We start from the raw sequence: 23,509 nt of genomic DNA on the forward strand, positions 1-23,509 counted from the left end.
TCAGTTATTGGAATATTTTATCTTGATTGAAAAAAATATAAGAATAGTTTAGTTGGAATTACAAAAGGTTAATCTACTAATTTCTGCTCTGTAAAAACACAATATGAGACAGGCATCAACTGGTATGGGAAAGTTAGGGACAAATAAAATAATACATCTAAACATTTTTTTAACAGTACTGCGCAAAAATCTAAAGGTAGAGGAGACAGACTTTCTTAAAATTTCCAAAGGAAAAGGGTTTTCCTTTGGAAATTGGCTGCTATATTTAACTTTTTTTTGGCTCAAATCATTGTCAGTACGTATGGAAGATATCAGGAGAGAGGTACAAAAGTAAGCATTTACAGCCATCTAACACAGAGCGGAGGCTCTGCCATGATTTGGGCAGCAGCAGTGGTATTGGGGATCTTTTCAAAATTGCTGGACCATCCAATTTTGGGCCACTATATATACACCATCTGGAAAGCATTTTCTCTATAATAATGATCCCAAATGCACTGCTAACATGGTAAGAGCTGTCTGGATGGAAAAAAACACACCTTCGAACACTATTAGTCACCGATTGGCCTCCCCAGATCTCGGACATCAACATTATTGAAGCAGTGCGGGATCATCTTGACAGAGAGAACAAAATGCAGCCAAGAGCCAAAGAAGAGCTTTAAATCTACCTCAAGAAGCCTAGAGAACTATTTCTGAAAACTACTGAAAGAAATAACAGGAAACCTTTCCTAATAGAGTTCAGGCTGCGTTGAAGAATAAAGGTAACAAATATTGACTTTCAAGCTTGTTAAAAATGTACAAACTCTGTTTTCACCTTACAATATTTCCATGCATGTGTGCACATTTCATTAAACTGATGCACTTATAGAGATGTTGTAAAAATGGGAAATAAGGTGAAAGAAAAATTAAAGATCATAAAGAATTACTCTACAATTGGCAAGTTCTAAATACAGGGGTGCGATATTGGAATAATCCAGTTTTTAATTACTACATTCATGTTTCCAGGTTAATCTTGTTACTGGATGCACGGTCCATCGTGGAAGGCTCAGTGTTTGGCTTGGAGTTGTTTAGCTTCTGTTATTGTAAGTCACTTGAAGTGTCCAGCTGTTCTAGGTCTGCCGCCATGAGGATATCTTGTCCATTCCCCTTGCACCTGCGGATCCTACCTCACCGGACACCCTGCATTCTTCTTCTGAACGACACGTGTCGCCACTGAGAGCGAAAAAGAACCCGCCAGTAAAGAATTTGCTTCAAACCTATTTTCAGAATTTTCTCCAGAAAGTCAGATTTTTGTCAAGCCGTCGCAGCACCCCCTTCTGTATAACCTGGGAATCTCTTGAGTTCCTCAGCTGATTACATCACCGAAATAGCGGTAAAGTCCAACCTGGCGGCAGCACGCGAGCAAACTGTTGTCATGTCACTTGTTGCTGGCTCCGCCCTCTGTGAGGGGGTCATCGACTGGCAGAAGGCACGTGTAACCCAGCCTCTTTAGGGTCCGTCGGGCAGTTCGGAGTGAGATGGGCTTCTCCACCCCGCTGCTGTTGTACATTGCATGTATCTCCTCAATCGTAACTTGGTTGTTAGCCTCCACCACACTCTCAATCCACTTCTCTCCGTTCTCGTCGACGAGCCGCTTCCTCCCGGTCGTCGCGCGGTCACTCGAGGTTTTCTTCTTCTCGCACCATTCATTGTAAACTCGAGACACCGCAGTCCTTGAGCAGCCCAGCAGGTTCGCTGTCTGTGAGATACTGCAACCGGCTCTTCGGGCTCCTACTATCATACCCCGCTCAAACTCACTTAAGTCCCGCGACTTGCCCATGTATCTCCACTTCGTCACACTTCTACGCGATACCTGTGGAAAACGTTGCGGATATATGGTTCTTCTTCTGTGGTGTTCGGTACCTCGGCCTCAACGACGTGTCGCCCTCTTCAGCGGCCTCGTTGATTTTTTTTTAATGTAATTATACATAACATCCTGAAAAAAACGAAATTAAAACAAAAATTATGAACATAAGATACACTGCAGAGCAATAGCAACAAACTCGGTGCATTGAGTGCTACAGTTTCAAATTAAAAGATGGGAAACGAAAGACTTATAAAAAGTTGTGTCATTCTCCAGTGAACCTTCATCGTGTAACATTACATGAGGGAGCCCTACTTTTGTCTTTATAGAAAACGACTTGAGTGCTTAGGTCCTATGGTTGGCCATAAAGTGTCTTGCTGTGCATATGATGTTTAGACATTCAAACCCTGTTGATAACTTCATTTACACCATTACTGAGCCCTGGATCTTAAACAGTGCGGCTTGTTAATCTTATTATGACAAATAGCGTTCTCCCTCAAGTTTCACTGAGTGGCCATTTGTAGGCGATATTTAAATAGTAGGCATAAAGTCACACATGACTGTGTATATTTGGTTAAGTAAAAGTGGATTTCATGATTATGATGAAGATATTATGAATTAAACCTATAAACTTGACTGTTTTGTAATTTGAAAAGGTTGCTTAAATGACAGACACTCCATTATTTTTATCAGTATACCTATCACAGGATTAAACATTAGCTACTAGGCTACTGTGAGAACCCATGTCCTCAATGATCCAGGTCCAAGAGCCTGGTAAGTGCCAGTTTGTAAAGTCTTCATGGTTTTTACATATTAAACCTGTATGGCATACCATAGTGTACAAGCATGTATGGAAGATGGCCAGGATTGGTTCTCAATTTATCTCGAATAATATAAATATGCATTCAAGTAGTCAGAACCTAAGTAAGACTACAGTTTACAACTGCATCCATATGAACTGAGTAACTACTAGTGTGCCACAGACTGATTTTAATTTGCAGAGCTGTACTGGAAGTCTGAGCTGTATCATGTGAACATTAACAAGGACAGCACACAACCCTGTGAAGCTTCTGTACTGCACATCATCAAACCAGACAAAATTCTGCCCAGTCTCTGATACTGTGGCCTGTCCAGTAGTTAATAATGCATGAGATATTAGTTATATTTTAGTGTCATTTCCTGTAGCTTCTCTCATTAACTTAAGTGTGTTAAATGCACTTGAGAAATAAAATATAAAATATAGTGATCCTCACCTGCAGGTACTATCCAGATCCAAGTAAGCTCACTGCAGAATGTTCTCTCTCTCTCTGTTACACACACACCTGTTTGCACTCCTCTGGATCACTAAATAAATGACTATTCTGCAAAGGACAAATGCAGCTGCTAATTTAATGCAGAAACGCGAGAAAACAGTTGCTGGCACGAATTTGTACTGAATAACCACTAGAGTGCGCCGCAGGCTAGTTTTGTATATGATCCAAAACTACATCAAGTACAAAGTTTACTTATACTTCAATAATAAAGAAGAAGTGACTCCGGGACTATTGAAAGAAAAAGATTAAAACAAAGAATGACAAAGCAATGACACAATGTCCACAGTTTGAGAACACATTTATTGCAGTGATAACTCCAGTGGCCCCTCTACATCAACAAGACTGTTTTTATACACAAAGTGTAATTTTCTGGACAAAGCAAAACATTTGAGAAGACGCTTTGCCTGTCCTCTGTATATTCAGAAATCCAGCTGGACGGGTGCATTCTTCTTACATACAAGACACACACACACACACACACACACACACACACACACACACACACACACACACACACACACACACACACACACACACACACACACACACACACACACACACACACACACACACACACACACACACACACACACACTTGGTTTTATCAGTTGTGCAAATATAGGAAAGGAAAGACTACAGTAATAATTAAAAGAAAGAAAAACACATACACACGCATACACAATCAATGAACCTAGTTCCAGTCAAGCAAGTCACTGGAGTAAAATATCTGAAAAACTTTAAATTTAAAATACAAATTAGTTAATAAATAAATCATCTTACAGTAAATAATACTAACTAGAGATCACCCTGATGGGAATCGCACCAGCCATGACACATAGCCTCTGACTAAAGATCTGTGACGCCATCCTGCACAAATGTGATGAAATCTGACAAACATACAGCCAAACTACAACCCCAACGTGTGCAGGACTACATTTTGGCATGACACACTAGCTCAGACAGCAAGTTCAGAGAAAGACTTTCTTCCTGGGTATAACTGACTGAATTCACAACGCGTGAACTACATCACTGCAGACAGCCAGCTGTCTTTCAAGCATCTGTTTCTCCACTAAGTCTTCCACTCTGCCGACCTCCACCTCGTCCACCTCATCTATAAAGCTGGACCAATCCGTACTGCCGTCTGCTCGTTCCACAGGCTCTGACTGGCTGGAAGGGTGAACAGGGGCTGTTTCATCATGAGTGGTGGTCACACAGTTGCAGCTATCACAGATGCCGAAGCGTCTGAGTCCGGGTGAAACGCTAGAACCAGTGAAGTTTCGTCTGCAGCTCTTGCATGACACTGGCCAGTAGTGTCTGTGGACCTGTGGATGATCAAGACATGGAGGATGTGAATTCATCTGTTTGGACAATACCAACTTTTCCATCAGTGTAGATGAGAATAACAGCACAATATTTTTTTTTTTTTTAAAGCCCAGCAGTGGATAGTGCTAAACCTCAGACTACTAACAGATGCACTTATGGTGCCAATTTGAAACTCTACTCCACTATGACGCTTCATTCTCAAGTTATCACATTCACAAACTTGGGTGTCCACTCCAGCCACCTGCCTGCCCGGCAGGGTAAGATCAGCTTTTTATGGCTGAGGGGTAAAAAATTTAAAAAAAATTAAAAAAAAAAATACTGCACTAATGAAACTTACGTCACACAACGGTGAACAGTGAATGCAATTTCAGTTTTCACTGAATTTCTTTAAGTCACTTAATGAAATTTACTTCAAAATGTCATACTTGCACCTAATATTAAAACAATGTTTAGCATCAAATGTCCTTAAAGTACCTAAAGAAAAAAAATACTCATTATGAATCTGATACATGAACATAATCTTTTACAGTATCACTTTAATGTCGCAGTTGGAGACTATTTTTAATATTCATGTGACTTTAAAATATTACATTGCACAATGTATTAGTGTGGAATGATGTTTTAAAGTGGAAAAGCTTTAAAATGAGTACTATGGAGCACAATGTAAAATATTTCCATCCATAATACGGTGCATTGTAAGTTGGAAGCAGCATGACACAGATACTTTAATGAAGTCTTAGCATACAGAAGCTGTATTCTAGTATTGTATCAGGTCTCTGTCATTGAGACTCCTGTAGTAATTACTGACACATGTTGCTGTAATTGTTCAGTGCAAGAGGCCACAGGAATGCAACAAAAACTGAGATGTGTCTCTTCTCAGATAATATAAATGTTGTGTACAGATACACTTAATAAAAGAAAATCTAACCTGTTCATGCTAATAGTTTGGGTTATTCGAAAATTTATGAACTAAAGTTGCATAAGGTTAACTCAGAATGAAGTCGACCTGCTTGCAGTGCATGAAATTCTTACACTAAGGGCGTGGCTGCGTAGGTGCTCCTGTCGTGTGAACCTCTTGCCACACATGGGGCAGGGGAATGGCCTCTCTCCTGTGTGGCAACGGATGTGCCTCTTCATGATCCCCTTCTGCTTGGCAGTGTATGGGCAGAAGGGGCACTTGTGGAGTTTTACTGGCACTACTAAGCCATCACCTGAAGGAGGAAAAACACAGCAACAATTCAAACCTACCCCTATCTATTCCGGTTGACAATTTACTAACATTGCTATATAGCTTTTTAATCGATTAAATGTCCTTGTATTTATTCTGCTAATTACCTGTGTCCTCTCCAAGCCAATCAGACTGGATCTCCATAATTGATGATCCTACAAATCCCAGACCTTCGTCCAGTCTGCTTCCTCCAGTGCTGCTACCCAGCCCTTGGGTGAAGCGCTGCCCTACTCTGTCCCCCAAAGAGTTGGGACCTTCACCTCTGGCCAGCGCCTCCATCAGCTGCCTAGCATTAAAGGATGAGCTGTATCCCAAGGGGGAGCGTTCGTTAGATGGAGAGGGACTTGGGGGAAGCAGCCTGCTATGATGAGTATTGTGCAGAGGAGGCCCAGGATAGGATGTGATGACTTTGGTGTCTGGTGACTCCATAAGCTCTTCATCAGGGTCATATTCTATCTTAGGGTTCACCAACTCTGGAGTCAGAGCAGAAGATGAGGATGATGAGAGATTAGTCTGATCCATATGTCCCTTCTGCCCTTCACTCCCAGGTGCAAACTCTTCCCGAGAGGGATAGGAGGTGTCCATATCCCTGGTAGCGCCTGGAGTGGTGGTGACAACAATGGACAAAGGTGTTCTACCTGATGTAACAGACTCCTGACCTAAACCTGACCCCCTATCTGCCTCTGAGACCTGTGAATGAGGCTCTGCAACCCCAGCACCACTGGAAATTGTTGCAGAAGGAGTGCCACTGTCTGCAGGACCCATTCCTCCATCCTCTGTCTGATTCTCTTTCTCCGTGTTTCTCTCCTTCTCCTTGCTGCAGATTTCCAAAGACGACCGGATGTACTCTTTGCAGAAGTTCACCAGATCCGTCATCTGCAGGTAGCTGGCTGCTGACATCACCTCGATGACATTGCTCCTGTTCAGAGCCAGGCGTCCAGAGTAGAGGAAGTCCAGAATAACAGAGAAGGCGTCAGCTGTCACAATGTCCAACGACGCTGTGCTGTAGCGCTGTCCGCTGTCCTGAAAAGAGATGTTTTCAAAAGATAGACAATGTTGAGCCAAATGTATCGGAAAACAAATGCTGGAACAGAAGATATTTAGAAAGTGGAACAGGGCTCCAGAGAAATACCGTTATATTTCAAATCATAGTTTTTACAAAACAGCTGAAGGTTTTCAAGATCTCCATTTTCCTGACTTCAAAAATGCTGTTACGCTACTTTCTAGGTCATAGAGCTACTCCCATATTACCCAACCAATGTCTCTTCACCGGCCCTCAGTAATGTTAAGTATCCAGTTAAAATTCTCATCCTTACCTATACAGCATTCACAGTCAGGCTCCCTTGTGGCCGACCTTCTTCATGTCATTCCCTTTAGTCAAAACAATTTAAAATTAATGTTTTTTGGGAGGTTTTCCCCCCACATCCACCGAAGGACACACTGTGACAGAGTACTTGAGGCTGTGACCTGACCTGTGTAACTCTGCCTGTATGCTGGGTGAGTTGTCATTTCTGTGGACTCTTAAAAATCTGTTTACGTGCGGATATTAGTAATATATTTATATCAGTTCTTCTTTTGTAAAATGCATAATTTGTCTTAATTTTTGTACTGCTTTTAACTAGGGCTGAACGATATATCGCATTTGCGATAATATCGCGACATGATCAAGTGCAATTTTCTAACCGCAAAGGCTGCGATTATACTCTGGACATGTCCAAATTCATGGGCTGCATCCTCCTGAGGCCGCATTTGTAGACCGATTACGTCACAGCGACGCGCCGAAGGCTGTCCAAATTACTACCATATCCCAGAATTCATAGCGCGGCCCAGCCAAACTCCAGTTTCCAGCAATGGCGGCCGCTACTAAGTTTTAAAATTACTCATACTAATCTTTCTGGGTCACAAAATAAACTTTTAACATATTTTCAGGCGAGAAAGTAGTTGTGTAAACATCAAATATCTGCTCGGTTTATCAAGATATCCCATATTTGCAAAAGTGCTTCGACGTTTTCAGAGGCGTCTGCTACCCACCAGCTCGACAGCTAGCCGGGAGCTCGAGGGTTACTGATGCGGCCGAGAACGGCACAACTCCCGGCACATCATTTTCAGATCACCGCGGAGTTTCGCTGCTCGGGTTAAACGTAATATATAAGTCACTTAGACAACCTAAAAATGTTATTGTTGGGCTTTTTTCAGTGTTTTGTTTGTTCGTGAGTAAATCGGTTTGGCTGAGATTAAAGTTATTAGATTAGATAAAATAAAACTTTATTAATCCCCCGGGTGGGTTCCTCCTTGGTTTTCACACAGCTGACTAAACGTCAAACAGAAAACTTATTAAACAGAAGTATGAGACAGTCGAGAATTTACGCCAGTGTCTGGTTATATTTTAGATAGCAAGAAGCAGACGGCCGAGTTTATTAAACTGCACCGAGACAGCAGTGACGCTAATCAGAACTAGCCTTCTGATTAGCTAATCAGAACTAGCCTTCTGATTAGCTAATCAGAAGGCTAGACCGTCCAATTTCACGCCTTTAAACTTTAAAGGCGTGTTTGTGTGTGTGTTTATACAATTGCTATTATGTTTGCACTTTATGTGTAATGTTACTGACTGCAGAGATCAGTAAGATGTGTGTATTTTTTATTTATTAGTTTTATTTATTTAATATTATTTTTTAATTGAATGACTGTCTAGTAGTTCACAGATGTCGAAAAACTGAGTGTGGTAAAGCCACTGATTTTTTTTATGTATATTTCTGCAATCTGCACATTGTACTGACTTTCATTTTAATGTTTACACCAGGGTTCCTTGTCACCACTTTATGCTCAGATGTTTGTAAGCTAAAAATAAACTATTGTGTATGTTCAAATATACTGTTGTGATTGAAGAAGTTAAATAAAAATGTCAGTCATCAATTCATGCATCACCTCATGTCATCATAACAGAGGTCTGTCTTCCAGGAAAGAACAGTTTAAAATTAATGTAATATAGTATTGGCCATACTATATGATGTATTGCTTGTCTTTGTTTAATAATACAGAAGACAAAGACCTTAAAAAACAATCGCATATCGCATCGCAATCGCAATATTGGGGCAAAAAAATCGCAATTAGATTATTTTCCATAATCGTTCAGCCCTACTTTTAACACAGATTTTTCTATTTGTAGCACTTAATGCATTATTTCTGTTGTTTAAATATGACCTCCCTTCATTTTGGAATTTTTACATTGCTTATGTTTGTTTTCTGTGAAGCACTCTCTGCCTCTTGTTTGAGAAAAGAACAATATAAAAAAATACTGCTTGTCTGCAGATTTTAGTTGTGACTTTGACAAAACACAGTGCTGTGGAAAAAGTATTTGCCCCCTTCCCAATTTCAAATCTCAATTAGATAAAAAGAGAGTAAATGCAAAATTGAGTTTTTTTTTAAATTATGATTTAATTTATATAAAAAGGAAACAAAAGTCTTCCAAACTTTTCTGCGGGAATTTTAGCCCCCAGAATTGTTTTAATTCAGCCACATTGGAAGGTTTTCAAACCTGAACCACCTGGTGAAGGTCATGCCCTAGTGCCTCAATTAGATCCAGACTTTGGCTAGGCCACTCCAAAACCTTAAGTTGTTCATTTATTTTATTTATTTATTTGTGAGCCAGTCAGGTTTGTTTTTGATCATTGTCCTGTGGCATAACTCAAAAGTGCTTGAGCTTTAGGCCATGAATTGATTGCTTCATGATTTTCTGATAGGGAGCAGGTGCCAGCTGACTGTTCCATAAACTGCAGCAAGTCATCCAAACATTCAAGCAGCAAAGTAGCAAAGCCCTAGACCATCAAAACACCAACATCTATGACTATTGGTATGATGATCTTTTCATGAAATATTGTGTTTTAGTTTTATGCTAGATTTAACACAATTCAAACATTCCAAAAAAGTTTATGTTTTTATCCCGTCCACAAACTATTTTCTTAAAAGTCATCACGATGTTTTTTTGGAAAATGTGAGACAAAACTGTGTTATTTTCGGTCAGCAATCTTTTTTTTCATTGGAACGCTCCCATGGATGGATAATGGCACTCACTGTGGTTCGTTGCGAGTCCCAAAGTCTTAGAAATGGCATCTGTTCTTGAGTTTCTCTAGATGATGTGTTGCTTTTTGAGAACTTTTAGCCTACTTCATTTTGTCAGACATCTTCTCTTTAAGTAATTTTTCAACTGAACAGGTCTGGCAGTAATCAGGCCTGGGTGTGAGCTTAATTTAACAAGTGGGGGCAATTACTTTTGTTTTTTTTAAAACACAGGGCCAGGTAGAATGGATATAAAAAGTGTAGACACCCCTGTTGAAATGCCAGGTTTTCTATGATGTTAAAAAGAATTACTACAATACATCATTTTAAAATGTTCCCACCTTTAATGTTACCTAAACCTGTACAATTTAATTGAAAAAACAAATCTGAAAAATATTAAAAGTTAAAAACACATAATAAGCTGGTTGTATAAGTGAGCACACCCTTAAATCACTACTTTGGTGAAGCAAATTTTGATTTAATCACAGCATTTAGTCTTCTACACACCTACTATCAATAAAAGAGACTCCTCTCCACTGCTGGAGGTTTCTTCCTGCTCATAGGGGATCATAAGATTGTTGGGGTTTTCTCTGTGTTGTTATTGTAGGGTCTACCTCACAATATAAAGCGCCTTGAGGTGACTGTTGTTGTGATTTGGCACTGTATAAATAAAACTGAATTGAACTGATTAAGCCCAAGTAAAGTTAAACTGTCCTAGTAGGAGTTTCCTGGTGGCATGGTGGTGGCAGTAACATGCTTTGGGGTTGCAGCTGGAACTGGGGCTTTAGTCAAGATGGAGGGCCCCAAATCTTCAGGCATCTACTAGAAAGCTGAAGATAAAGGGGAATTTCACCTTTCAACATGACAATGATCCCAAGCCAATTCAAATGAACAAAAGAATGACCTCACCTGAAGAAAATTAAAGTCTGTAATGGCCCAGCCAGACATAAATCCAATGGAAAAATCTGTGGTGTGATCTGAAGAGGGCTGTTCACAAGAGATACCCTAGCAATCTGACATATTTGAGTACTTTTAAAAAGAAAGGTGGGCAAATATTGCGAAGTCAAGATGTGCCATGCTAATAGTCTCCTACCCAAGGAGCCTGACTGCGTTCTTTAAAAAGTGCTTTGCCTAATTATTAGTGTAGGGGTGTGCCCACTTATGCAAAAAGCTTTTTGTACATTTTTTTAATCATTATTATTTATATTTTCCTCCAAGATTTTTTTTTTTGCTTTTCAGTTGAATTATGCAAGTTTAGGAAAAGGTTTAGGGAAAAGTGTAAGTCATTTATATCCACTGCAGGTTTGGAAAGCCTTTTCCCCCTTTCGACAAGCGGTATGTGAAAGAACACTCTGGGAAACAGCTGTCACAATAACACAACACACTAGACCTTGAAACTAAAGATGAAACTGACTGTAATATATGCCAGTCCAATAATAAATACATTATTCTTGACCAAATTGTTGAATTTACGTCCAAGAAGCCACCTTAGTTTAGTCAGCTCTCCTTAACAAACACTCAGAGAAAACAATGGAATCCGTGCTTATGTCCTTACCTGTAGATAGTGAACGAGAAGAGCTCGAAAATAACCGCTTCCTGCAAACAAGACATTCCGATGCGCCTTGAAGACACGGCCTTCAACAAGGATGCTGCAGTCACAGAAGAAGTCACGCTTCCGTTGCTCATTGAGCTCGAACAGTAGTTTGGACAGATAGCAAGGCACTTCCATGGCTGAACTCCTGGCGGCTCTGCCAGGATGAGGGAACAGACGGGTAAACGGAGGTAAACAAGCACTTGTGATCATTAACTGTTGGAGGTGTGTTATTTACAATCGTATTACCACTTAATAGTCAACTCCGACAGAGTTGTATTACAAGCTTGACTTATACATCGTTTAAAATCTCCAGGTAAACAAACGTTAATGATTATAGACTTTAGTCCTAACGGTGAACAGTTAACTCAGCTAACACACACTGGGTCTGACAAACTGTAACCACTGACGCTTGACACTTTAAAAACACAACAAGGATAACGGAGTTTAAACACGCAAACATTAACTCAGACACACCTGAACTAACAAAAGTGGAATCACTTTTCTCTGCTTGCTTGCTAGCTAGTGTGTGTTGCTAACGCTGGGTAGCTAGTTGGCAGTACTTTTCCTAAAATAGCCGACTGACGAGACCAGCTGCTTTTTACAAAACCTGTGAAAAAACTGAAATAAAAAGGCGTGAAATACCGACTCACTTGTTTAATTACGCTGACCGTAACAACTCTTTTACAGTAGCACCGCTAGAAGCGAGGCTCTTTTGTCCCATATCCACGTTAGCCAACAACTTCCGCTTTCGGCCAAAGAAAAAAAAAACAGTGACGTTTTTGTTTATCTGTCCAATCAGTGGCCAGTTCTGCGTCTGCTGTACTATTTTTACCTGGAGGAAGTTATGGTCAGATTGACAGATTTACATCTTGTTCTGTACATGTGCCTCTGACTTCTTTGTGTAAAGGAATAAAACAACATGACTTGCAAAAATACCAGGAATATGTTAAGTAGTGAGATCACCAACTATGGCAAGCTTGACCCCAAGAAAATGGATTTCTGTCTTCCATGTGCTCTTAATTCAGGATGCATATTTTACTTTATAGTAAATGATGATGCCATGCTTTTAACTATTAGAAAACGGATTTGTTAAGCTTCTGGACAAATACAGAAATAATCTAAAACGTTTTCGTAACACTGTCTGCACCAGAGATGGGCAGTAACGCGTTACTTGTAACGCGTTACTGTAATCTGATTACTTTTTTCAAGTAACGAGTAAAGTAAGGGATTACTATTGCAAAAACGGTAATTAGATTACCGTTACTTTCCCGTAGGAACGCTGCGTTACTGCGTTACTAAAACCGTGATTTTTTTTGCAAGAATGTCTCATGACAGTGACGTAAGCGAGTGCGCCGTTAGTGACAACAGCTGTGTGCAGGTCAACAATGGATCATATATGAGTGCAGGAGAGAGTATGAGCGTGCAGCGTTTAAAGCGTGGAAGTACTGACCTTACTTTGAGTTTGATTCCATAAAAAGTGACAAAAACATTAGTGTCCGTTGTGCGTAGGAAGAAAACTTTTTACAGTGAAAAAAACCCCCCTAAACTTCCAAGCAAGCACCGAGTGCACAACGACGTAATGGGAAACTCACAGAGAAACTCGCGGATTCATCAACTGACCGCGGCACACCTGCACCAGGGTAAACCTCCGCCTACCTCAGTCCTGCTTTACAGGTGAAAATAGAGCAACAGGACCGCTGAGTCTTTGACTTTATTTATTTCCTGCTGTGTTTTACTTGCATCTATTTGAAAGAGTGAGTGTAAACACAAAAAATATTTTATTTTATGTGCTGGAATGTGCAGAAAATAGGTTTAAATGTTAAACTAATTTATTCAAGTCAGAGAATGTTGCAGATAATTACATTTTTGCTTGATGCATAAAGTTAAAAGATTAAAACTGATAAAACAAGTTAAAAAAAGAGACTTTTCCATTTGATTACATTTTGTATGATGGAGTATGCAGAAAAAGTAGAATTGGGCTGAAAGATCTATCGCTTTATCACCTCTTCAGGTTGTAAATCGTGTTTTTAAAAAGTAACTAAGTAACTAAGTAATTAATTACTTTTGAAAATAAGTAATCAGTAAAGTAATGGAATTACTTTTTGAGGAAGTAATCAGTAATTAGTTACTGATTACTTTTTTCAAGTAACTTGACCAACACTGGTCTGCACTGAACTTTTTTTTCCTTACTATATGGCAGTATTCATTAAAAACCAAACCAGCTGATTAATGCTTACAATTCAATTCTAGATGTCTCCAGGAGAGACTGTATATCAAAGATGGATGTGACCATCATGAGCACACCGTTAGTGTCTGGATTCGGCATTTTGAAGTCTCAGTATATTTTGGCCACAGCTGGCTAAAATAGCTAAATAATCAGCTCACCATCAGGTTTGGCTAGAAAACTGCACTCACAGATGGGTGCAAGTAAGGTCCAGCTAAGTGATTTGAGTTAGAAGTCAGCTTTTGGCTACAGCTGCCTGCCAGTCAAAGTGGCCACACCCCTGACTTTAAGTTTTAACATAATCCATTGGAGAGCCGTTTAACAAATTCATCCAGCACACAGCTGTTACAAAGCAGGAAACTATCCATAAAGAGCAAAACCGTTTTTTGTGATGATGATGATGATGATGATGATGATGATGGTAATGATGTTTTGGAGGAAGAACCTCCAAGTGTCACCCTCCATCTCTTACCAAGTCCAGCATGCCGCTGTACAACCACAGGCGGCTCGCGCCTGCCCACATTGTCTGCTCAAGAATACTTGTTTATTTGCCTCCCATTTCGGAGAGAAAATAGATCCTTTTTTTATTTTATTTTCAGACATAGCAAGAGTAAACAAGTAGTTCCTTTAGCGCTGCACCACACCCTCTCAGCACAATCCACAGCTCTTAGAAGTGTTTTTTACACTGATGGGTGCCGACTGGGCAACTTATTTGTTTCAGATATTTTCCCATGGCAAACAGAGTGAATACAAAGGCTTCGTGGTGGCCTGTGGAAACCACAGGGTAGGCGTACATGAGCCTAAGCACTCACCCCTTTTCTTTTTTTTTGAAAATGAAATTTATAGCACCTCATAAAAACTCTATTCATGCTTATAAGCACTAAATATAAACCAGTATAAAGCAGAAGGCTTTCACTCAGCTCTTGTAAACTTGACCTGATGGAGCGTTGTGTCCGGCTGCAGGCAAGTCCAGCTGTCAGTTGACCCGACAGGCACAGCCCTAACACAAGTCCATCCCAAAACAAAGCTAAAATGGGCCGAACACTGATGTTGCTCTGCTTATTGACCTTCTTCTGGTTGTGACTCAGGGAAACACAAGGCCTTTGTTTTTGTCATTTGTTGACTTCAGGGCAGGAAACTCCCTCTCTGCAGATCGTAGCCAAGCAATCACACTGGACTTTCTACAATACTGCCCTATCTGTGTGGCAGTTTAGCGCCGGTTTACACCCAGCAACTTCTTAGGAACAAATAACATTCATGATTCATGATTGGGTTTCTTGCCTGTCCCTGTGATTACAACGTCGTATGATGATTTACTGATTGAAAACCCAGACAAAAAGTAAATAGATGAAGTGATGGCTGTTATGTAAGGTTACATCCAGACTTGGGACCTCACTCATTGTGTGTGTTAGCCACTCTGAGACCCACGGCTGGCACAGAGGGCTCCAGCAGCACCCCTCTGGGTCCCTGTGGTCTGCGCCTCAGCACATAACAGCCACTTAGGCCGGCATTTTCCCAGGCTGAGACAACACACCATGGTGGCAGCGTGAGCCACAGAGAGGGCCTGATTAAAGAGTAGGGACAATGGAGGGAGAAAGAGACAGGGACCGTGGTGGCATTTTCCATCTCTGCCGCTGTCTCCTGGGGGGACCAAGTATGTGCCGTGAAACGTTTGAATTATCCCAGAATCTCTGGAATTCAGACTGAGGCACCACGGAGAGGACCCTCGACCGGGGATCAAAGAGCTTTGAGAGGAGTGCGGTGGACTCGTGGTGAAGTCGAGTGCATAGCGGAGTATGAATGTGTGTGTGCACGCGTGCTTGTGTGTTTCAGGAAACTAACTTGAAAAAGATTAGGAAAATGTTTGAATTTGAATCCCATGTTCTTTTATGGCTTCATGTATAAAGAAAAAAAAACATGTTTGACTTCTGAGTGATCACTGAGCAATGAAATGCAGGCATGTGGTGTGTGTTTCAACCCTTATGAGATCAGATAATGCAATCATAGCCAATCATTCGAAGTCTAATAGAGTGGGCGCCCCTCTTAGTCTGTGGTGGCAGTAAAGGAGGAAGAGAAAAGCGAGAGGGGGAAACCTCGTCCCTTTCTTTCTATCTCTCTCTGTAATTATCACTTAATGTTCTTTGGTAATCTGGAGACGTCTGTCTCTTTGCTTTGTCCTTTCTTCCCTCGCTGGAGAGGAAATGTATAAGTCTGAAATAAATCTGCTAGCCTTTTTATTATTGTATATTTAGCACCAGAACAGAGTAGTAAATGGAGCCAGCCCAGACCACAAGCTTCCGGTATCGCAGGGCCGCAGCGCTGGCTGTCTTTGCCACAGCCAAGTCCAGAGATCAAAGCCTTCTGCACCATATACAGCTAGCAAGGCGCTCTCAAGCAATGACCTCAAGCAAGTTTTCATGTCTGAGATAGACAGTGTTTGTTTGTGCCCAAGATACACGTGGAGTGTGTAGAGTGAGTCTACTGTACAAGTATGCCTTTCAACATTTGTATGAGCATCTGTTACGGGCAGTTTTATGAATGTGTGCCTGTCCTTTGAATCCATATGTCTGTGTGGATGAGGAATTGTCTTGTGTTTGTTTGATTTCAAAGCAGGCAGCATTGCATTTACATACATATACACATTTACATATATTTACATATATATATTTACACACACAACACACACACACACATATACATATATATATATATATATATATATATATATATATATATATATATATATATATTTTATATATATATATATATATATATATATATATTTTATATATATATATATATATATATATATATATATTTTTTTTTTATATATATATATATATATATATATATTTTTTTTTAGGGGTGCAATGATACTTGTATCGATATTGAACCGTTCGATACAGTGCTTTCGGTTCGGTACGCATATGTATCGAACAATACAAAATTTTTAATTTATTTTATCAACTTTCCTTCTGACGATGCTGTCTGTGTTGAGCGCTCAGTGGATCTGCGCTCGACAGTGCAGCCTAGGCGGAGTAGTCGAACGCAGATCCACTGAGCGCAGCACAAGCTAGCAAGACAGAAGCTAAGCTCGTTGCAACATGGCAAATTGAACCTCCCCCACCCTCATTCAGATGATCTGGCGTTTGGAACTATTTTGGTCTTCATGTGAAGCATGACCCTGATGGTAAGCGCGTCATGGACAAAAGTAAAACAGTGTGGATGTGCCACGCAATGCTCAATTACATGGGTGGGAACTACTGCATTAGCGCAGTTAGCTCGTTAACGTGTTGGCCGTCCAGCCCCACGCACGGGGCGATCCGCGGTAGCTCGTTAACGGAGATTTGCCGTGTTGTGGCGTTAACGTCATTTCACCGAGATTAACGCTGACAGCACTAGTGGGAACAAAATGAATATGACTGCACATTTACTCCGACATCATCCTAGTGCAAAGACAAGTGGAAGCAGACAAAAACAACAAGCACGCATGCTACAAACTTTACCCGAGTCATTTAGACAGCCGTTAGCACATGATTCTCCTTATGGGGACCTGATATGTTTAATATGCTGCTGAGAATATAGCCCAGAAGAAGCGTATAGTATAGCTTTTATTTTGGAAAGAGCCATTTCTCTGTAATAAACTCTCTTTTCCAAAGATGAGTGATTTCTCAATCAGATAGATTTATTTTTTTTATTACTTTGTTGTTTCAGCAACGTTAAATTTAAAAACTGTACTTTTGAGTTAAAATATATATTTATAATTTTAATAAATGGCAAATTAAAAAGGCATGAACATTTTTTGTATCGAAAAAATATAGAACCGTGAATTTTGTGTATCGTTGCACCCCTAATATATATATCTATATATATAGATATACACACACACACACACACACACACACACACTGTGATTCTATTTTTAAGAGACACGTGAAAAATTTGTACAAAGGAGAAAAATGTGTTTAAAAAATGCCCGTTTGTAATAGATGAATTTGAAACATGTCTATAAGTGGTGCTTGAGCTGCCAGAAAGGTCAGGCGGTCACAACAGTTTTACTTGTGTTTATTTTTTAAAGTGAGATTATTTTTGTCTAATTTATTAGTTTTATGGAATGATGATTTGGCATCTGGAAAAAAAAGTGCTCAATCAAACCCACTTCAGTGTATCCTGTATTTCAGTTTTCTCAAAAAACAAAAAACAAAACACTACTGTACTGACACCAATAAAACCAACTCCCTCAAGGGGATGAGAATGATGGCTGTTATTGCCCACATCCTTCCTCCATCAGCGTCTTCTCTTCCTTTCGCGCACACTCACCATAATCCCCGTCTAAAAATGACCCAGCAGTGTGGTGGCGGTGAGTTCTTATGCTGGGTTTTCAGGGGTTTACGCTCGCTCTCCTGAGCTGCCATCGGAACAAGGTGTCGGCAGGTCGCCCCCCAGATAAGGCTGTAATCTGAGGTGTAAAGTTAAACGAGGGATTTGGGAAAGTGAGAGGCTGTCAAAGAGCAGCAGCACAGGGGTGTCTAACAGGGACGGGGAAAAGCGTGGCCTGGCTTTGTCTGAGAATCCAGTTTTATTTTCATCTCTGAGTGCAAAGCACAGCTTGGATTAATATACATATATGTAAATTCAATCAATCTCCTCCATAAATCTAAACGATGGGCAGCTTCCAAGTCAAAAGTCAGTAAAACTGAACTGAACTGAAGAAGCTTCTTGGATAAAAGTTTGAAACATCTCCAAGAAACTTAAAGAAGTCCAGTTGCTGTTCTTTCTAAGCTCCTTAGATTACCGTGACCTGGACATGACTGAGAACCTACGCAGATTTAGTCAAACTTGTTTTACAGTGGCTAATATTAGCTGAGTCCTAAACACCCCCCTCTCCACACATACACTCATCAAAATCAGGCACAGTCACATGCATGGCTGAGGGGCACTGCGGATTAGCCTCGAACTCTTTCATTTTTCACTCCCCCCCCACACTCCTTTTTTTCTCTCTTCTCCTCCTTTCTCTGTGGCTCGTTAAAGATTGTGTCCTGTGTGTGATGTGGCAGAGGAGAGCAGTCAGAGTGAACTGATTACGGACGAGGGCCAACGTGCCTTTGAGTCATGGCACCGAGCAGCATTCTTCACGTGCTTAAAAATAGTAACAGTCGAGCTTTTTCAGGTTTGTTTTTCCTCACTGGATGACTTTGGGGCATCCTCTGTCAGACTGTAATCATAGCCAGATTCTCTCAACCCCCCCAACCCCCCGCCTTCAATTTTCTTTCACGTCGTTATTGGTGAGCTTGTTTAATCTTATGAAGAAAATTGGCTTAGCGTGGGAAAGGCGAGATTGTTTTGGGGATAGGTTTTCTTGTTTTAGAGTTGTGCACATTTTTTCTTCTTCTTCTTTTTTTTCAGTGCAGGAGGAAGAAAAAGTGCCAGCTTGTGCCAAACCCTCACGAAGCACAGATAAAAAGGAGTTGAGTGAGAGGGAGGCCGCAACACCACGACAAAGATATGGGCTGTCTAAGCAAAGAGCTTTACAAATGACGATCTCCAGGGGGAAACAGAGTGGGTGGGGTGGGGACAACATAAGGGAGAAGAGGAGGCGAAGAGGAGAAACAAATGTGGATGAATTGGTGGGAGGGGAAGGAAGATGGGTATGGTTGGTGGGGGTAGGGGGTGGTGCAACACAGTGCAGTGTGGAGGGATGGGGGGGTGGGGGTGGAGGGTGGTAGATGAGAGGGGAAACATTCCCCTTGCCCACATTAAAGACATAAAAAAGAAAACAAACAGAAAAACATGTCTGACATAAAGAGGCTGGTTTCCGCGGCGACAGCACAATGGCTGCCTGTGGCTCTCGGGGCCCTCGCCGTCCCGTCTGGGGCCCGGCACCAGCGAAAGTCACCGCAGTCACAGGGCCCATCAGCGTGTGTGTGTGCCTGTGTGTGTGAAACATGGTGAATGTCATCACAGGCCCAGTGCTGTGGGAACCGTCATGAAAGGGACCCCACTCGGAAGCCACAAAAGCTCCTTTCTGCTTCTTCTCTTCGGCTTTTAGCCTCTTTATTTATCTTTGCAAAGGGGGAGCCAGATGAGGAGGGAGGACTCTCTCGCCCTCTCCCTGTTCTCTCTCTGTGTCTCTCGCTCTCCGATAGACGGCACGACCCGTAGCCGCAGCCATTTTGCCCTACTGACACCTTAAATCACGGCAGCTACTATTTCAGTCATTCGCTCTGGCTGCGTCTTGCTGCGTTCCTTTGGTAGTTTATTCACAGCTCATCTTAGCTCAATCAGATCATAAAAACACAATGGGTTTCTTTGGAGACACCCTGTGGGCACAAACCTGGCGTTCCCAGGAATGCCTCATATATTCAGGTTATTTGGAGTGAATTGTGAAGACAGCCAGACAGCAAGTGCATCAGGTCCCAGCATTCCTTATGTGTCTGAAAGGCAGATAAATCCCTCATGGGTCCGGCCCAGAGAGTGCCAAGCCAGTCTGATGCCAGTTCCCATGCCAATCCATTCCTGATCCCTGCGACAGAGCAGCCAGCCACAGTCGGACTATTATAAAGGCCTCATACCAATACGGAATCAACTGATTTTGAGGGCATGTGTCAATAGCGCTTGCATGCAGCAGGGCACCATGCAGGGCCCCTTTGACCACATTTGGCCTTTCACAGACTCACTACGGGGCTTCAAGACAGTGAATAAATATTTAACTTGCTTGATGGTTTGATGGTATATTAGCATTTTAAGGACCACCTTCAATTTAAATAACATATTTGGAAACATATTTGTTTTCTTGTTGTTTATTTTCTACTTTCTGTGAATAAGATGTTATATTATTATTATATTGTGAATGTGAAGGTGTCGTTTTTTTAGCTTGTTCTATTTGCAAGATTTACATTTTATTATTAATATTTTAACATAATAACACAGCACTCTTTTGATTTCCATACAGTTAATCAAATTTTCTAGAAAATCTGCATCGTTTCCAAATATTCACTTTTATTAGAAATTTAAAAAATGCGTTAAAAAGACCCTCCTTCAGATTTATGATACATAGGATTTTACTTTCATGTCTCTTTTTTCAGCAGGTTTAGGTCCCTTTTTTTGTTTTTAAACTGGTGCATGTACATTACATTTTGACAAAAACAATTTGTTGGTGTACTGTTAATGAAAGCAAACCATGCAGTGAGACGTATCAGTGATCAGTTATTTAGTTTCACTGAAAAATGCGGAGAAAAAAAGTCACAAACACAATACCCCGCTGAGCTTGTTCCATCTCACAGAGTTTCAAACAATAGCAGCAGTCATGCATCAGAAAGAATAATTGCAGCTGTTTGTGCCTTATAAATTGTGGGTATGTGCTGTCCACATTCGTGTCAGGGAGTTTCATGTGTGCGCTAGCTTGTATGAATCAGTGCGTGGCCTCCCGCGCGTGTGTGCGTGCGTGTCCTCATGTTCATATTTGAGTTGCGCATGTGTGCGTGTGTATGCAAATTGTAAAAGTATGAGCTTGTTAATTTCAATAAGGGACTTTGCCTTGTTGTGGTTTGGTGGGATGGGAGGGAGAGTACTTGAAGTGGCCGACCAAGATCGCCAGAAATCTCCCAGAATTCCATCCAACCACCCAGTGCCAGCTCTCGTCTCCCTCTTATGTTGGCTTTACCGTTCCTTCGCACACGCCCCCACCATGAAACCATTTTCATAATTAATATATCTATTTAATCATTTATCTCCTTAATTACTTTCCATTTCTTTTCCCTTTTTTTCTTTTCTTGTAACTTGCCTCATCTCGGAACAGCTGGGCGGTGTGGCCGGCAAACCAGAGCGATCTCTCTCTCTTGTTTTTAAAGAGACGTGCGATACAAATGGGAAAGTAAACCTTTGAAGAGAAGTAAAGAGTGGGTGATAAAAATAGCAATACGGAACACTGAAGGCTGACTTCATAGATGTCTTTTCATCTTTCTTTCCCCCCAGTTTTCTGATGCTGAAATGAAATCCAGATCTGAATTAGAGAATGATTAGTAATGAAAGGATATGTGAACTGGGTAGTGGGGGTTGTTTGCTGGGAGAGAAAAGGGATTTCTCCACTCTGTTAGTCCTGACTCATATCCACCACACTGCGAGCCCCCTGGTGATGGTCACACTGATTACTCACACTTGGCTATTGCAAACACACTCACTTGCACATGTTTTAAGTTATTCCACTACTTTACACATGCGACATGACAAAAATGATTGTAGGAAAGGCTCAATTGTCGTCACGCTGAGCAAGATGAAGCTGAAAAGAACATAAAGACTACTGGAAATCCATTTAAAAGACGACCAAATTAAAGTTTTAAAAACGACTTCACTTGCCCAACTAGTATACACAAAGACCTCGCACTCATTCATTGTCGCAGCCTATGTTTAAACTAACACACCCTTCCAGTCTGCCAGGCAGGAAGAGACACCCTCAGCTGGGCATTGTGTGCAAGAGGGCATGCCACTTGGCCTCTCTCAGTCTTTCACATACACATATGCGCACACTGCTGGGTCACTTAGGCATCGCTCCTAACAACCGGCGCCTGGGTCTCATGTTTCCATGGCAATCTGCACCAGCAATCTTCCCACGGTGGCAGAGGAAACAAGTGCCGCGAGTGAGCTCTGTGTGTGTGAGTGTATAGAGAGTGCTATCTTGTCCAGTGAAGAGCCCAGATGTTCAGACACTCAGTGGGGTGACTTCTCTCCTTGACCCTTCAGTACCTGCCCTCATCTCTGCACACACAGGCTGAATAAAAACGATTTGAATAAGCTGGGTTTATCTGTGCCTCACTTCTTATCTTGAAATACTTGAAGCTGTAATTTCAAAAAGATAGTGACAAATCTACATCTTGACATAGAATGCATATGAAAGATAGATGTATAATTAGTTGGATATTTAAATATATAAATGGTTACATATCCCAATATTTCTGGATAACTGTTTTAAAGCCTGTTTATGCTGTTCGACTGTTGCCAGAACCAATCATATTTAGATGAGAAAGTGGAATGCTGAGTCCTCAGATAGCGCTAGCAGCATCATTTGGCAAGATGGCATGTTTTTAGACCCACACATCTATATGTATAGTTTACATATACTGTATATAAATGATGGGCATAGCCTCTGGGTTCTGCAGTCTCTTTAATGGCCAGCAGGGGCAACTCTTTAAAAAGACTTCCAGTTACTCAATAATAGTTTCCTGGTAATTTTTGGGGTCCATTGCTAGTTTCAAGTCAGTGAAGGAAACATTATGTTTTTGGCATACATTACTGTCTTCATTAGAGTAAAAAAGGAAGATGGTACTCTGACCGTTGATTTCACAGTCGGATCCATCCAGTAACAGGATGGCAATACTAAAAAAACCTCAGCTAATGGGACACTAACTGATAGCTGATATCACAGTGGTTATGTCTATCTTTTTTATACAGTCTATGGTGGATTTCCACATTGAAAAAAAAAAAAATCACTCACTCACTCTCTGAAATTTACAGCTTGTTACCAAAACCCTTTCCCACCAGATCCTTTCTGTAGCCTACTATTGCCAATTTTTATCGTTTCATAGCAATTTTTCATAAACGTCAACTATGAGTGTTAACTGATAGCTGAGCTGTGTGGTCAGTTCTGGCTCCATAAAACAACCACAAAGCAATATGTCCATCTCTTCTACACAGTGATATGCTTTCTTTTAAAGTTTTCTAAAACTTTGTTGACATTATTTGTCACACTGGAGATTGATGCTTGATAAAAGTGTTATTTTCAAAGGTGAACATAAAATCTTTCTATACAAGTATAAAACTTTTCTATTTGTATCATTTATGGAGCTCAAAGGTCAGCGCTGGCTGCGTTTCATCTCTGCAGGCGTGTTTTCACTCTGTGCCGTTTCTCTCTCACAACACAAAATTGCTCAAGAAC

The 23,509-nt window shown here is 40.9% G+C and overlaps 2 protein-coding genes across 3 annotated transcripts in view; one reads left to right on the plus strand and one right to left on the minus strand.

The window, feature by feature from the left end:
* Positions 1-12,161, minus strand: zbtb8b (zinc finger and BTB domain containing 8B). Of its 2 annotated transcripts, none has more exons than XM_026156533.2 (6): positions 12,005-12,161; positions 11,316-11,508; positions 5,812-6,727; positions 5,509-5,687; positions 3,094-4,475; positions 1-1,972 (listed from the first exon to the last, which is right to left on the minus strand). In XM_026156533.2, exons 2-5 carry the CDS (start codon positions 11,487-11,489, stop codon positions 4,161-4,163), a joined length of 1,584 nt encoding a protein of 527 aa, XP_026012318.2. In that variant the 5' UTR covers positions 11,490-11,508; positions 12,005-12,161; the 3' UTR covers positions 1-1,972; positions 3,094-4,160. The 2 variants fall into 2 exon arrangements, with proteins under 2 accessions (XP_026012318.2, XP_080152018.1); XM_080295892.1 differs by lacking the exon at positions 12,005-12,161 and adding an exon at positions 7,021-7,075 and having other exon boundaries at positions 11,316-11,419.
* The window catches only part of heyl (hes related family bHLH transcription factor with YRPW motif like), a 16,852-nt gene continuing 4,743 nt past the window's right edge, over positions 11,401-23,509 (plus strand). Inside the window, exon 1 of the mRNA XM_026156536.2 lies at positions 11,401-11,542. Within this exon, the coding sequence (XP_026012321.2) occupies positions 11,517-11,542 (26 nt within the window). The 5' untranslated portion in view covers positions 11,401-11,516. The remainder of the gene's footprint in view (positions 11,543-23,509) is intronic.

This window comes from Astatotilapia calliptera, chromosome 22 (assembly GCF_964374335.1).
Source record: "Astatotilapia calliptera chromosome 22, fAstCal68.1, whole genome shotgun sequence".
In the NCBI taxonomy this organism is placed as follows: domain Eukaryota; kingdom Metazoa; phylum Chordata; class Actinopteri; order Cichliformes; family Cichlidae; genus Astatotilapia; species Astatotilapia calliptera.